Consider the following 16,695-nt stretch of genomic DNA (forward strand, 5'->3'; position numbering starts at 1 on the left):
GGCCAAATGCCCGGCAACCGCATTTTTACACCCCATCCACGTGGTCGCATTTGTAGATAATATAAAACACTGTGTGTGCTTCAATTTGTTAATGCTGGTCAAAAACATCAGATAGTCTATGTACTGTATCACATGTAACACTAACAATCAGGTACTGGTGCTTTTTTTAGCTGCAGAGTAGTCAGATTAAATCCTGATGACAGTATTAACAATAGTGGGGTTATTTACATCACTTTAATTATGTCATCTACTTTTGAAGCATCAAACCAGACTCCCAAAATAGAGTTATAACTTGGTGAGATTATATTTGGCTCAATATAAACACACTCATTGTGTACATCAGTTAACAGGCACACAACAAATACACACACTGTAACCTTAGAGCAAAACCCACATGCCTCTTGTGCACTGATGTGAATACAAACACCAAGGGCAATACTGTATATGTGTAACCACTCTAAAAACAGACGTAACAAGAGCTGACAAGGAGTAAAGACAATGAAGAAAAGAATAGAGGATAAAAGAAGATGAGGGAGGCTATAGAGATAATAAGAGCTAGAGGGAAGGAAGGAAACTCATAAAGCAGAAACAGAAAGTTAAAAGATAGAAGCAAGGCGAGTGAAAGAAGGGCGTAATTGCCAGAGGAAAGAGAGTGAGATATTGAGAAGATTGAAAAAGGAAAAAAAAAAGGAGAGAGTGATGTGATTCTGTGTGGACTTCCTGCGTTTGTGTCTCTGGGAGGAGCTTCCTGATTCCCATCAAGCATTGCTCCGAGATAGTCACTTATTCCCTAATGAAGTTGGGGCATGAGATCACCAGTGCTATGAATACCAGCTGAAGTACCAGCTTTTGTCATCATGATACTGAGTGTTTTCCATTGAAGGGGGGGAAGGGGGAAGGGGGAAGTGGGCGAGACTGGGCTGCACCTACCTTGTCCTCTCTGAGACAGAACATTTTACATTCATGGTTTTTATTTTTTGAATTGTGATTTCAGGAGTTGTTTACAGGTAGTATAGTAAAGAAGATTCATCAGAGTTTTTTCTGAAGTGATGAATTAACTTTTGTGTTGGAATGCAACGTATAGCCAGTAATAGAAGTTTTAATAAAATGAATGGGTGAGTTGCTTATGAGCTGTACATGTACTGTGAACCAAAGGTAGACTACAACATGCCTTATGGCTAAATGGCAAGCATTCTTACATTCCTATATTTAGTACAGTATTTCTGTTAGTTTGCATGCCAACATGAAGAGAACTGACAAAGTGTGAGTATGGTTGGCAGGGCCTGCTTCCTCAGCAATGTAATGTATGCATGCATTTAAAAAGCATCAGCAGGAATGCCCTTGAAAGTGCAGACATAAAAATACTCTGTTTGGAACAATGCTATGTTTATCTGATATGCATTTCCTTACAAAAAAAAAAAAAATTGCAGCATTCACATTCTTAAAATGGCGTTCTACTCCTTCTGCCTCATTAAAAAATCAATTAATATGCAAATGTAATTGTTAGCTGGACGCAAGATGTCTCTTAATTCACTGTAAAGTAAATTTTTACATACTGGACCATGATTGGCTCCAAACTAGACACAATGTCACAAATCCTGCTCATGGGCCCGCCCCTTGAAATCAGATTTTCAACAAGCTGAGAGAAACCTTCCACTTTCAGCAGACGAATGTGTAAACAGTCTTCAATGTCAAACTCTGCACATGCATTGTTCTGCACAGTGAAGCTCAAACATCCAAATATTGGAACAATAAGAAAAAAGCATATTCACGAGTTTAGGAGGACTTTAAAATAAGTCATCAGAAATTGTCACCATCTAACACAGAATAATAGAAAATGTAACTTCATAGAAACTGCTGCATCAACAATAACTTAAAAATAAAAATACTGAATAAATCTCAGTAGTGGAGTGGAAGTCAGGCTGTTCCTCTTTAGGGCTGCTGTTGATTTCAGACATTGAGTGCGAAGTTAAAACTAATCATCTGCCGTTCATAGTTCATGTATTTGAGCGATGGAGATCAGAGCACACTTAGGAAATTGGGCTCTTGGAGAGGCTCTAGGTCAATTTGGCATCAGGCTCACCTCATCTATCAAATCACTGCATGAAAGAGACTCTTTTAGCCACCAGCTACTGTAGCTTATCGCCAGCGCTGCAGCAACATCGACACTGTGGCAAACGCCAGGATAACATTCGCTCTGGTATAAACAGAGCAGCGGTGAATGGTCAAAGAGAGAGCATTGTAGACAAAGTACAGTTGTGATTGTGGAGCAGCTTTGTGTGAGTCAGTTCATTCATCTGCTGCTGAATAGATGTGTTGTCTGATAGTCTTTTTCAAAGGAGAGATATTGCTGTTTGTGGTTTCACTTACTTACAAAAGCAATCAAAACCACAAAGATAACTCTCTACTACTGTCATGTGTTTATAGTCTGGTTTCACTTTTTGTTTTTACAGTGTAGCTAATTCCAGCTTTATTAGTTTCTCTGAATAGCAACAGACAGGAAGCAGAAAACCATAACTGAAATGAGAGTCAGACTCATGTTGCCATGATACAAAGCATTTCTCACTTCACTAGAGCACAAAGAAGACCTTAATTAATTCTGTATTTTCAGCCTTTCTTTTACCAGGCTGCTAGAAAGAAAAGAAAGTTTCTGACTCAAACTCTAAGTTGGCAGATGCTTTGTGAAATAATGTAAGCCTGTTTTGGATCAGTTACTGTACATACCAGCTGAGTCAGTTATCTTCTTAAAACACTCCAATCAAAACTCCTGCAAAGCTTGGGGTAACCAGGCTTTTCCCCTGTATGTTTATACATAAGAAATACTGCAAAAGCACATACTCAATGCAAGCTCATTACTGTTGTGAGCCAGGAGTCTCAGATGCATGCTGAAAAATGCTTCAAGAGAAGCTCAGCTGTCTGGGACTAAATTCTCAAGGCTTTCAGAAAACAATGTTTTCCAGTGGGTGCAATAAACAGAGCACATGTGTGGGAGAGTCAAAGGAGTGCCTTTCAGTCGCACAACCCCTAAATGTGAGACCCCATAACTGAACTATTTTTACCCCAAACCCTAAAATATTACCCACAGGAAATTCCACATTATGAAAAAACCTTTTTTAAAAAAGGTAACTCATGCAGGTGTGATGTCATGCTGTTAATGTGGAAGAAGATTTGATATTGTTGTTGTTTTGGACAGGACAGGACAATGACACATGCTGTGTATGTGGGTGTGTTTTTGTGCATTTTAGAGAGAGAGGGTGTGGCATCTATATTTACACCCTGCGGGACACCATCCCAGAATATCCCATAACCTGCACAGCCAGAGTGTTTCCACTATTGACAGGACAGAGGTGAATAGTAGGGTTGAATATGGACTCTGCATTATCTGTGCATATGTGTGTGAGAGAAAGAGGAAGAGAGAGAGAGAGAGAGAATAAAGCTGTGATCATGGATCATCTTGGATTTTCATAAAAGCTACATCTGCCTTCCCATGTAAACATTTCAGAAATAGACCCAACTGTCTTGTAACTAAAAGCCCAGAAGCCCAGACACCTTCATCTTCATCTCTTCCACTTTTACAGCTGTTGGACTAATAACACATACACTACTGGACATTTTATTGACAGAAAGTGACAAAGACGAAGTGGCACCTCCTCTATGGAAACTCAATTGTTTCAGGCACTGGAGAACACATAAACAAGAGCAAAAGAGAGAGGAGGAGCAGCTGTAACTGCCTGTAGAGTTACTAACTTACTTTAAATGCATCGCGAGAGAAAGAAAAGAGGCAAGAGGGAACAAGGATCCCTTCAGATTATCCATATGATTATGCAAACCTAATGGAAAACACATTATGGGAAACAAAGCGCAAAGACGCAAGGACAACAGCGGTGTCTTTGTGAGTTGTTGTAAGTGGCCGCTCCCCGCTTTTGACTTGAAACTGGAAATCACATAAAGTTGAGGGAAAAATGAGAAACAGTGCAATCTTTGTGCAGGTTATTACACATACCTCAGGTCATTGAGGCTGGAGAGCACAGAGAGAGCAAGGGGGTGGGTGGGGGGCGGAGAGTGAGGGGGAAATGGGAAATAGAGGCAGTTTGTTTGGTAGTTTTTGTCAGTTATAGCCCAAATTGAGCAACACACAAAAGTAATAGAGCGATGAAGTAATGGCAGCCATTGTGTGCAGGGGAAGACGCTAACTTTGCAGAGTCTGGAGAGTGAACGGACAGAAGGAGAAAGAATGAGAGAGATGTGGCAGCAGCAGCAACAGTGGTAGTTTTACACGTCTCCCTATCATTACACGGACAGGCTAAGTAAACAGAGAGAGACATACAGCAGCTGAAGGCCCTTTTCACAATGTGGCAGTGACCTGACCCATACCCACACTGCGCTACTTTTGGATTATTGCTGTTTCATGTTGTACAGACAGCTCACATGTAGCCATCACTGTGGGAGAGCAGTGTAGGGTATTTTTCTATTTTTTTTGAATGCCACCACAGCTACAGGACAAGTGGTGAGTCTCCTATTGACAGTGCACAGGATCTTTTAAGATGTGCATGTTTGCACTTTGAGGGAGTCATATTTTTGCAGCCTTGATACAACTAGGCCACTGCAGCAAGATTAGTCTACTGCATACTTGACCTCTTTATGTATTTATACATAACATTTAGTTATAGTGCCTGCATTTCATATTTAATGAGCCTTATCAAGATGAGTAGTCGTTTTTTTTCCTGCTAATGTATGGTTGCCAAGACTATTATTACTACTACTATTTTCCCTGTTGAATTCCATCACTGCAGTGACCTTAATTCTCCACACAGGATCAATAAAGATTCATCTTTATCTTGTCTGACTACCAATCAATTACCAGACCAGAAAACCTCTTCGCTCAACACAAACAATACTGAAGAGACAAATGGAGTCTGTAGGCTGCATGAGGTCGAGCCGCCAATCTGGCAACAGCAAACTATACTTACTGCAACCAGCCCATTGAAGTGCCCTGTATAGTGTTACATAACGATCTAAGAATATTTGTCTTTTGCCTCACAGTGGCATTATGAGAGCACACAGCTTTTAACTGACCTGGAAAGTGTGATGCAGTTCAGTTCAGATCATTTCGCTGCAGTTCAGCTCTGTATGGAAAGTTTACTTAGTCTATGTGCCCTTATTACAGAGCTTATCAATCATTTTAGCCAGATTTATTATTACTGATCCATCATTCAGAAGCATAATCCATACTAATTTGCTTTAATTTGCTGACTAAATACCTCTAAATTTAAATATAGTGTAGATAAAGCACCGCGATGAGGAACTCTGCAGTATTTTGAGTCAGATGCAGCTGCTTGGCAAATATTTTGCTGCTTCGGGCTTATTTTCTTAACCTCAGACCTAACACCAGACAGATACAATTTTACCTCGAGCTGAATGCAACTGTAGTGAAAACAAATTACAGACGCCAAAATTGTACCCAACAAAACTGCTTCAAAGTAAAACAGTAGACCCTGTATGTGTGGTACAGTCATTTAGACAAAAACTCCAGAAGAATAGATTTAAGGGCACAAAGTAGCCATGCGTCATGTTTTGAACGCTGATTGAAGATGAAATTCTCAACTCCAACAAAGCTTGCTGTTTCTTTAGTTTTAAACTTACAATAATCTCTGCACTTGGTTCATGTTCCACCTTTCCAAAAACCAAAAACATTTTACATTTGGGATCAATCTTGATATCAAAACACATCTTTTCAGGCAGAACAGGTTCTGTATGAAGAACAATGAAAAGGTTCTTCGTCATGGCCGTTTGGCTGAGCAAAACACGAATGTCTTGTCATTCCTCAGGGATGCTGGAGTTTTGTGTGATCTGGTTTTTTATCCTCACACGCCCTACTGATGTCCTTTTGGTTGATTTTACAGGCTTATAATTTAAGCCTGTTAAACTGATGTTCTTAATTAAATTCAACTACATATACACACAAAAAATCCCTGGGTAGATACCTTTATCTGGCAAACACATGACTTTTTACCAGCAGAGACTGAATACAGCAAGGTGCTCACATACAGTAGGTGACACTTAAAAAAAAGCTTTACTTCACTTTGTAAGCACTGTGTAGTACTCCTGTGCATTACTGAGTGAGATATTGGGCTTCAACATATATCTGATCTTAAGCAACTTACAGCTTAAGTGATATTCTTCATGCAAGTCTTATTCCATATCTAGGAGAGTATTCTTGGTGTATAGATTAGTAGTCATACTGCTGAACTTGTCATAGCACAACCTTTAATTTGCCTTTTTGTACCCTTTAAACTACATACAACATTACAGATATAGAAAGAATATCATCAATGCTATATTAAGTTTTATGTGTGTGAATTTTTAGCCGACAGTTAATCAGTAATGATGAAAATTCAGTTTATTTGTCCCAAAGGGGCAATTGGTTCTGCTGCAGTAGCAATGAAAACAACACAGGGTGAGACACACAAGATAAAAAACCTCAAATATTAGAAAAAGATAAATACAAGAGGAAAAGTTGAACACATTAAGGATAAAAGTTAAATTATTAGTGAAGAAAAAAGAGAGGAAACAGGCATGGTTGGAGATGCTACCTGTACTTTATAGAGTTGAGCAACGGAATGGCAGAGAGGATGAAAGATTTATATGTGCTAGTTTTGACTGATGGTTGTCTGAGGCGGGAACCACAAGGCAGAAATTTAAACTACAGGTTCAGGGTGGTGGATGCTGTCAGATATGATGGATTCTGTTTGGCTTTGTTGCACAGTTCCTTTTCTTTTCAGTTTTTTCTGCTGTGTCAATAATTTTGCACTTTTTTTTGAGTTTCGTCCCCATTGCGAATTAGTTTTTCTGGTTGAGGTTAAAAAATGCATATCAGCAGATGAAAGGAAAAAGTAAAAACTGACTCAATAAAAATGTAATAAAACAATGTCATCAGGGATCTGTCAATTTTCCTCTGCTGGATTTTCTTATTCAGCATATATTCCTATCATAGATCATCTTATTGTCAATTATGACGTTCAAATACCTCTAAGACTCAACAATCTCAACATCTTGTCTGTGTGAGTTGTAGCTATACTGTATCTGGGTGTATGCACAGGGCATTCACACAAGATCCTAACTCAGAGGCCAAAAATAAGATGTGTAAGACAACTTAGAGATGGATGATCTACTCCAAGCCTACTATACATCCTTAGTAAGTGATGTGAATTCAATTTGTGAAATTAAAACTGGTTAACAGGTTTCACTCACACCTGCTCTCTTGGCCTCGCCTGTCACGGAAACAGTAGACGCTCCTTTTCTGTTTTTATGCTAAGTGTCACTCCTCACATCCTGCTTGTGATCTGCAGCACAGATCATACACAGGACAGAAACAGGAAGAAGCAGAGCACTGTATAATAACATATTATAAATCTCTACCTGCCTCACTGCAGAGAATGGTTAAGGACAGTCTGCTGATGCATATGGCTTTGCAGGTTGCAATGTGGTTTTTCAGTATGAGTAAGCAATTATAAAAAAAAATGCCCCCCCCCCCAAAAAAAAGGAATTTTAGTAAGTGGTTTTGAAGGAGGTAAAATATTAAAACATGAGTCATGTCTGCTACTCACTGGAAAAACCCTAAACTCTATCCATGTGTGGTCATCTGTCATTAGTTAGACTTTTATCCTTCCAAGATGATCATGATCTTCATGTAAACTATAATATGACATCATGTAATAATACAGAAGATTAAAAAGGGTTATATTTGTAATATGGCCTCAGCAGAAGACTGTCACAAACTGGCTCAGAGTCAGCAATAAAAAAGTGAATCACACATTAAAAAAAGCTTCTAAAATGCATTTATTGTCACTTGAGATATAATAATGTTAGTCAGCTAAATCAGTAATGAATGCAATGTGTGGATGAGTGAAGTGTGACGCATGCTAACAAAACAAATCCCAAACCCATCTGGCTGGCCTCTCTAGAGAGGGTTGTCACACAGTGTTTCTCTGTTATCTGTTCATTCCACCTTAACATACCCGCTCACTGTCTTTCTCGCTGTCTGTTAAGGTAGACTGACTTTTAAGGTGGACCAGTTGTTCTCAATTAGTGACAATCTCAGCTGCTCCTAAACACCCAGTTATAAATAACGTTATTAGCATGTTGAGCGGGAAGGGAGAGCAGATCATGAGTGGTCACTTGACATGCATTCTAATACCAGGTGTGAACTGACATACTTTGAACTATTCACTTATGATCAGATAGCCCAAGACAAATGTTAATGCCAGGTGAGAACCGTGTGAATATGGAACGTGTAGGACATGATATTCATTAACCTTATATTAGAAATAAATAAAAGCTCTATTAATCCATTAGTCAAACATCCAGCTGAAAAACTATTCATATATTCATATACATATTTTTGACTGGAGGAGGACTTAAAGCTTCTTACAAACATATAGCTATTTAAAAATATATAAAAAGAAAAAAGACAGTTTAAGCATGCTGAATGTTTTTTTGTCAGTTTCATCTTCATTGAACAAATTGACATGTTCAGAGTAAACATGGGAAGATAAAGCTGATACAGCTGTCATATTTTGCAACTAACTTTCATGGACTATGGGATGGATGTACAGCTCACCTCCACCAATAAGGTTAATGCATCTTCCCAACAGCTCGCTGTCTGAAGAGTATACTTAAAAAACTCCAGGAGAAGAAGTGTACCCAAAGACAACTTGTTTACCATCACACACACAGTTCACACATAATACCATGTTTAAATGCACTCATCTTTACAATGTGGTCACCCCTCATTTCCTCTTTCAAACCATCAGTCTATCATTGCTTTTGTCTGCGTCAGTATCACTAACAGTCTCTGTACATGTGGACACATGCCCGTCCACCACACATAAAACCAGATGTCTGTGCTTCCTCCACTTCCTCCTCCTTCTTCTCCTCTTGTATGATGTGGAAAGCAGTTGCTGCCCACCCTGGGCGTATCCATAGCAACTGGCCTGCAGTTGGTTGACAGGGTGGGACAATGACTTCACTGGTGTCTTTCAGGAACACCACAGAGATAGTAACACTGCCAGACATACAAATATAAGGACAAGACATAATAAAGACTATATCTAGGGGCATCTTGAGGTCATGGTACTCTCTCTCTCTCTCTCTCTCTCTCTCTCTCTCTCTCTCTCTCTCTCTCTCTCTCTCTCTCTCTCTCTCTCTCTCTCATACACACACACACAAATCACATAACCTATTATGTATAATAAATAAATAGATTTTAGGCTAATTAAATGGATGAAGTCTTTGTTAGATCTGTGGTATGAAAACTTTATAAGAAATAAAGCAGGTAGAACCAATTTTATCCCCTCAAAAGAACAGTGCCTTGTGTAACAAACCTCTAAATTCAACAATGTCCGCACTCGATTCTTTACAAGTTCAAGATGAAAATATAGATGGGAAATACAGCAGTGTTACCATAGGATTAGTAATGAAACAGACAAGTGACATCATGTTATTTCTTCTCTTTTAGTTCTCACAGTTTTGGCCTTGTTTGAGGTTTGATCACTAGGGGGTGCCAGACACAAGCATGCCTGGGTGGCTCTCTACACTGCATATTAGCCAAAGTCCATAGAGAGGTTGACGCTAGTTGAAACACTGGAATACACACTTGATCCAGTCCAGTCTAAGAGTCCTGTAAGAAATGGTGTCTTTGTGAAGCTTCCTACCTCCATTCTCTCCATATCTTCTCACCAACCCTTCCAACCTACAGTCTTTTCTACTCAGTGCTTTCACAGTAATATGAACTCATCCAGAGTGCCAGATACACAATATGGGTCCCTACAGAGTATTACAGTAATATTAGAGTGTTTTATTATCCACACAGAGAAGGGTTTAGATTTAGATCAGTGTTCCAATAAATTTTACTAGGGTGTGTGCACAACAGATGCCAACATGACATACCTCATTCATGAATATTTATAACTTTTGACTGGTAGGATGCTCCTCATAATATATGATCTATAGAGGTGGCAATGTTTAAAATACCTCAAACAACAGAAACCTGCATCCTTCTCCGGTCACAAATTTTGCTTCTCTCCCATTTTGGCAAGACTTCACGCTGCTCAAAGGAAGCAGAGGTAATATCAATTTCCCTCCAGAAAGGGAAACGAGGAAACAAGTTAGGGAGGAGCAAGGAAACGTAGCAACATGGGAGGCAAAAGTGTCCAGACATATTTATTGGTACTAAAGGTGAGGGTAAAACAAGATATAACTGAGGGAATCTTCAATATCAAAGCCCAATAAAGTGAGTTTATTCAAAACATGTGTGACACAAACTCCAGTCTTATACCTGTCTGCAAAACTATCCTTGCTTTGTGGAGCAGTTTATATTGCAATGCCAGAGGAAGTTAAATACAAGTGGATGGGACAACACATCTAATAAGCTATGACTGCTTCCTCCATTTTGAACTACCTCTTCTCTTCATCAAAGATTAGCAATGTCAAGAATGCTTGCTTTTGGTCAATGGTGTGACTTTGAGATTTAGCAAAGTTGAATTTGATGTAAAAATGTTGCATGGACTTCACCTAGCAAGCAAATACACTATTTGCAGTGATTCCACTGGAATGAGGTGGTTGCTGGATTGGATGCTGCTTGGTTGAACAGAGCTGGTGTTATATTTACTTCTGGTTAATTTCATACAATGACTGTAAGAAATTCTTGCCTAGATTAGTCTGCAAATACATGTCAAGTAGTCTATTTCCATGAACTGATTGCACATTGTGGTGTAGTCCTTGCAAACTCGATTCAAGGTTGGGTAATTGTTTCTCATACAAGCAAGGCTCCAGTTAAATATAGGATGTGCAATCCAGCATTGCTGTATTTATAAATAACTGCAGTCTCACTGCAGTCACCACTCCTTAACCACAGAATACACTCAGATATAAAGTTGGAGAAAGCACTTAAATAAGAAAAGAAAAGGTAAGAATGCAAAAAAAAAAAAACAATAAACCTTACTGTCATGTGCTTACTGACACCTACAATATGTTATGAATATTTTAGCATCCTATCAGGTTCCAGCCCAGATGAGCCACATATACTGTAGTATGATGGACATTACACTCAAGACAAGGTGCTGGTTGTCTTCATAATGCACAGTGGTTTTAGAATGGCAATTGTCCATGTTACTATCTGTGTTGCAGCAGAAGAGACAATACACTGTTGTTTTTGAATACAGAGAACCTTGAATCATCTGATCTCAAATAACACTTAACGATCCTGAGCTGTGGTGATTATTTTGGTCCAGACAATAGCTTAAGGGCACAGTTGCCTAAGACTAAGACTAAATTTATTCTAAGAAAATGGTCTGATGCTTTGTTTTCAGTTTTCAGATTTAACCCAGATTTCATATCGTAGTGCAGCAGTATTACATTCAGCAGAGATGAACGAAAAGATTTGTGTGAGTCAACGAAAGCCATACTCCATAACAATGCTTCTGATCCTAACCCTAACCCTACTTCTAACCTGGACCATGACCATGCTTTTTGGCTAAGGTTTACCAATGAAGAAGGGTACTTGGTCTTCACAATTATCAAAGCTCTTAAAACAAATATTTCTTATGCCACCATACAATTTTCAAGTAGCTAAATAACACCCACACATCAGACAGCTGAAGATGAACTTTGTCGTAACATTGACAGATGGGAAGTAACTTTAGACTGTTTGGTGATCAGCGCCAATGCACCACGTTTTCTGGCAAACATTAAAGATACAGTCCACGATTTTGTCCATGCCAACATATTCCAAAAATAGCCTCTGTGTTGATTGTTTTTATATTGTGACAACTCACAACAGACAGTTGAAAGTGGACTATTCACCCTGAAAACGGACATACTACTATTTTTGTAAAGTGCTTCAGATAAAAATGTTCTTTCGTATCATAAACCGCAGTCAGGACAATGTGTACCAGTGCTCATTCATGGTCACTGATGCTGATATGATGAGTGGGCTCTATTGATTCTGGAATACTGAGGGAACATTTTATGGCATTGTTATGAACCTTAATGTCTTTCTTACACACACACTCACGCACACTGACGGACAAATTCCTTATGTCCCAGAGGAGTGTATTCCAAAGTGCTGGCAGTCGGTGAGGAAACAACCCTGGTCCTCCTCCCTGACTGCTTCCTAGTATTGTTGTGGCATCCATCTCTTAAATGTCCACATGAGCGCGCACATGTGTGTGTTTTTGTGTTTGTACATAAATGGCCATTTGTTGATTGCCTTTATTGCTAGGGTTGCTGCTAAGGGGATGTGTGGAAAGCGAGTATAAGATAAATTAGTTTTTTGAAATGTAAATCATGCAAAGACATTAGAAAAAATAAAATGGGTTAGGCCTTTCTGGAAGGCATTGACAAACATTAGGACCTGGTGTCCTGGTCTCTCATACTGGTGTAAAATTGGACAGACTGCTTGAAATCAGACTTAGAGTTCAACTCAAATCAGGATTTAGGTACTTACTCTAAAAGATGAGACAAACCTCTTCAATGTACACGCCTTCTGCAAATGGGATTAGCAATGCAGGATATACTGTAAAGATCATGTCATTATTCAGCCTCTATGTCAGACTAATCTCAATTAGCAAGTCAATCAGGATAAAATTACATTATACTCCAGAATTACTGAGTTTCAATGCCACATTCACATCACAGTGGAGAAGCACAGGTGTAAATAATGAAATTAATAAAGGTTGATTTCCAAATAACTGCTTCAGCTTCAAGGTTAGGCGTTGTAGAAGCTGGCTCACTGTCATACTGTCATGGCTTATTGGTGCACTAGGTCGTTAATCGTTATTGTTTTTAAGTAACACCTGTGTTCTCACAACTATGTGAAGTCAAAATTAAAAAAAAAAACCCTAAAAGACTCTAACTATCTGATGGAACTCTTTTTAAGCATCTGGATTATTTCTGGATCAGAATTATACACTTCAATCAGCCAGTATAAATGCACGAAAGAGGCACTGCAAACAGACTGAAATCTGATTACTTAAACCAGGTGGTCTGAAGAACATTTTAACCACATGCTATACTGTACTGTATCAATGCTTCTGTATATTCAAGTCTAGAGCAGAAACATGCATTTGTGCTTGTTGCACTGTTGCTCATTGGCAACTGAATTTAAGTCCAGCTAATCAGAGATATCTATAATTATCAAGTGTAAATGCAATGTAGTTAAATCTTAATGGGAGGAAATCTATATAAAAACTTTCCCCCTCACAAAATATATATTTTATCTTTCAGTTTGGTGGTGAATTAGCTGCTCTTTAATGTTTACCTTCAACTTTGTTTTCCAGGGCACATTGTATTTTTTTCTGTATAGGCAACAGGCCAATAAACTCCAAACTGTTCCTGACAGAAAATGTGTTTTGTGTGCATGTGTGTTTGCAGGCTGGAGTCTGAAATTGGTACGCTTGAGAGTGAAGAGTCTCAAATCTCGGCCAAAGAGCAGGTGCTACGGGAACGCCTGAAAGAGACGGAGCGCTCGATAGAAGACCTGCAGAAGGTATGAGAACATGATCTGCACACAACCTTGTATGAGTTTTCCAGGTGCTTGCAGAGCTACATTTCTAATAATAATACTTAGATCATTCTGTTTGAACGAATTTGTTCTTTCTATTACTGCAATAAGTAAATATTGGACTTCTTGCTGCTAATTAAAAACACAAGTGTGCGATAAACAAATGGGATAAATTTGGTGGCCTTGAGTTTCCAAACAGAGCTGTTAATCTTTAAGTGCACTGTAAAGCAGTCAATAAAAGTGCTCTTGGCAGTCATATTGCTGCAGGAAGCTCAGTGTATGTAAAAGGGGGTACACTGACAAAGTGTTACCACTAAAATTGAATAACATTCTGTTTTAAATGTAACTGGTAAAAGAAAATATATATTCTGCTGTGGTTCATTTTGGTCGTTCTGTTCTCATTCTTTCAGAGTCTGATGATCCAGGATGGAGGTATGACTACTATGACTACTATGACTACACATACAAAAAAGGCACACAAACACACACACACACTCACACACACACACACACACACACACACACACACACACACACACACACACACACACACACCTCATTGGGATAGTGTTCTCTGCAGTTATTGTTGTTTCCTAGCAATGGGGTCCTCTCTCTCAGTTTCTGTGTGTGTGTGTGTGTGTGTGTGTGTGTGTGTGTGTGTGTGTGTGTGTGTGTGTGTGTGTGTGTGTGTGTGTGTGTGTGTGTGTGTGTGTGGATAATAGTCTCGCTGAGGCAGGAGAGATGTGGGCCAGAGCACGCTCCCGAACCCCCAAACACACACTCACCCATAGTCACAGACACACACACACACAAACATATATATTTCTGCACACAAACACGCACATGCACTAAAACACACACACACTCACACACTTACACACAGAACCCTGCTCAGCGAGACTATTGAAGCTCACACACACACAAGGCCATGACTCTGCAGCCTGCAGTCACTGGCTTTATCCCCCCTATTCACCATCAAGCCCTGTAAGCCCCTAAAGCTTTGTTCCTACCATCACACACACACACATACACAAACACACCCACACACACACACACACACAAACACACACACAAAGCAGTAATACATACACAAACACACACACACACACATACTTCTGCTGCATAAGCACTGAACCTCAGGGGTGCTAGAGTTGCCCTGGACAGAGAAACAGAGGCGAGGAGAGTTAAATAGTATGGGTGTGTGTGTGTGTGTGTGTGTGTGTGTGTGTGTGTGTGTGTGTGTGTGTGTGTGTGTGTGTGTGTGTGTGTTTGAGAGTGTGCAAGGGGGGCGGGCAGGATCAGTCAGGGGTGTGGTTAGTTTCTCTGTTGGGGGGCTGGGCCGTATGTGTGTGTGTGTTTTTGTGTCAGGGTGTGGTTGCACACCACTGAGGTGTGTGTATGTGTACATTCCCATTGTGCACGTGTGTGTATCGGTATGTGCCTGGTATCAGAGTGTGTGCGTGTGTGCGTGTGCGTGCGTGGCTCTCCCTCTCGGCCTCTAACATCCCACTGACCATGTGTCATTTCCCCTCCTGTGCTCCTGCTCAATAGATGCCATCGGCTGCATGTCCGCCCCTTTCTCGGACTGCACGGACCCCGATCCCAACCACCTCGTCCTGGCCACGCAGCCCCGGACCGGCCCACCTGCCTCTGGAGAGCACGCCATACCAAGACCTGGTAAGACAGAGGGAGGAGAGGAGGGTAAGGATGGTGAGGGAGGGTAGAGATGAGGGAGGGAGGGAGGGAGGGAGGAAGAGAGGACAGGAAGGTTTTGGGCCACAGCCAAGTTGGATTATAACAGAACAAACTTACACACACGGAGAGCGGTCAGACGCACACACATTTGCACAAATTCAGTTAAATCTCATGTAGACACAAGTAACACATCCATGTGTGCTGACCAAAAAACAGCAAACTCAATCATGAATTCAGAATGATACACATTTAACCAGTGTGTATCCACATACACTGAAAGCACAAGCACATTAGACATTGCATCAATATTTGTATACGCCTTGGAGAATGTCTCCAAGTTTGTGTTATAACTTTTGACAGGCTAAAATTCAGAGTAGCAATCAAATGAATTACTCTGATAAGCAAAAAGGTACATTTACCAACATTATATGTCGGTATTGTATTTAATTTTAATAGGCTGTAGTATCAGCTTCCAGCAGCAGTATAAGTGTATTCTTATTGGTAGCAGTAGCAGGTTTAGTTCTGAAATCAAATTTATATTAGCATTACTTTTAGATGTAGACTCAGTAATAGTGTAATTATAATACTGGTTTGAGTTTAGGATTAGTTTATATTCATGTAGTGCTACTGTGGTCTATTACAGTATGGGTTTAGTCTCAGTGGTCTCATTAGTTGTGGTTCTGGTATTTGTGGGTTCAGGATCAATCATATTATTACCTTATTCTTCATGACTCTTAGAAATAGCAGCAGTTGGACAGTTGTTTCATCGCTTATTTTTTGACTTAGAAATAAAAGACAAAAAAAGTTCTGATAGTAAAAGGGAATCGGTTTTTAGGTTGCATTTAGTTCAATTATCTTACAGGATTATTGTATTTAGTGCTGCTGACTGCTCCATGGGGCTTCTAAAAGGAAAAGCTGAGCTGTGTGATAAAGTTTGTTCAGATGTGCTCAGAACTTTTCCTCAGTAAGACTTCTTCAAGTTTAAGAAGAGAATTAAACCTCACATATGATTATTCATCATTATTTGTCATCAGGAAACACCTTGAAGGGATTGTTTTTTTGTCTTTTTCCCAATATTTACTCAACTGAAATCTTGAGTTGTCCTTTAAGTTCTTGGGTGACAAAAATGATCATACAGTACCTCCCCAAACTGGATCCTGAATAATTGAACTTAATGCAACCTGAATAAAAGAAAGTTCATTTTCAGAGTTAAATGTTCAAGTATTTTAGATTAGATCAATCCCAGCAACATCCGCAATTATCCTCACATAGTTTAGGTACAGTAAGGGTAAGTTACTGTAGATATGTTTCTGCTTCATTCACCTGCATCTGTGGTTTGCACTTCTAAGGGATAACATTAAGGTAACATTTTGTGTTTTTACTTATTGAATATAAAGCAGTTTGAATAAGAAACACATTGCAAATACCAGTTTTTCTGA

General features: G+C 39.5%; 1 protein-coding gene across 1 annotated transcript in view; it reads left to right on the forward strand.

Moving 5' to 3' along the window:
• LOC128380448 (A-kinase anchor protein 2) overlaps positions 1-16,695 on the forward strand; it is a 74,352-nt gene that overhangs the window by 20,202 nt on the left and 37,455 nt on the right. The window contains exons 4-6 of the mRNA XM_053340262.1: positions 13,432-13,546; positions 13,972-13,993; positions 15,113-15,238. Of these exons, the coding sequence (XP_053196237.1) occupies positions 13,432-13,546; positions 13,972-13,993; positions 15,113-15,238 (263 nt within the window). The remainder of the gene's footprint in view (positions 1-13,431; positions 13,547-13,971; positions 13,994-15,112; positions 15,239-16,695) is intronic.

The sequence above is a fragment of the Scomber japonicus genome, chromosome 19, assembly GCF_027409825.1.
Source record: "Scomber japonicus isolate fScoJap1 chromosome 19, fScoJap1.pri, whole genome shotgun sequence".
NCBI lineage: Eukaryota > Metazoa > Chordata > Actinopteri > Scombriformes > Scombridae > Scomber > Scomber japonicus.